This window comes from Poecilia formosa, unplaced genomic scaffold, assembly GCF_000485575.1.
Source record: "Poecilia formosa unplaced genomic scaffold, Poecilia_formosa-5.1.2 Scaffold142, whole genome shotgun sequence".
NCBI classification, from domain to species: Eukaryota; Metazoa; Chordata; class Actinopteri; order Cyprinodontiformes; family Poeciliidae; genus Poecilia; species Poecilia formosa.
The window spans coordinates 356333-357160 of NW_006800081.1; the positions used below are offsets into that span (position 1 = coordinate 356333).

At 35.7% G+C, this 828-nt stretch overlaps 1 gene segment (V, D, J or C); it reads left to right on the plus strand.

Annotated features, from left to right (window-relative positions):
* LOC103145488 (Ig heavy chain V region 5A-like) overlaps positions 1 to 828 on the plus strand; it is a 9974-nt gene that overhangs the window by 8849 nt on the left and 297 nt on the right. The window contains 1 exon segment of the V gene segment in view: positions 25 to 294. Coding sequence covers positions 25 to 294 — 270 coding nt within the window.

Here is an 828-nt window from a genome sequence, read left to right on the forward strand (position 1 = left end):
CAACGTCTGACCATCAGCTGTCAGGTCTCTTATTCTACTGGCAGCTACTACACAGCTTGGATCAGACAGCCTGCTGGGAAAGGACTGGAGTGGATCGGGATGAAACATGGTGATGGATATTCATACTACAAAGATTCACTGAAGAACAAATTCAGTATAGATGCTCAGTCTTCCAGTAAAACAGTGACTCTAAATGGACAGAATATGCAGCCTGAAGACTCTGCTGTGTATTACTGTGCCAGATACGACCACAGTGACACAAACACGCTGCATGGCTCTACAAAAACCTCTAATGTGAACAAGTTGTGTCAAATCACCAGAGGGGGAGCTCTAAGACCATTTTTATTTATTTATTTATTTTTTATTAAAACACTATATTTTGTCTGCACATAGTCATCAAATAAAGTTGAATCTGATTCAAAGCTGTTTTTAAAAGGAAACTCTGTCAATGTGACATTGCACTAAAAATAGTTTTGTAAATTTACCATGATCAAAAATGTATTTAGTGTATAAGAAACATTCAGTTTGGCTTAAGGAATAAATCAACATGTCACTATATCTGTCAAAATATATTTGAAGGAATAATTATATTTTCCTGACACCTAACTAATTAGGTAGTTTTTTTTTTTTGTTTTTTTTTTGGCAATCTGATCCAGTGAACAACGTCACAATGAATGAATGCAGATGATAAATCTGCCTTTTTCAAGACAAACATCTGAGGTCACTAAGATGCAACCCCCTGACCTCTCCAGGTTTTTTTGTAAGTCAGTATTTTTAAGATCCAGTCTGAGAGCACAAGTCAACAGACTAATTATCTCACTATCTAAT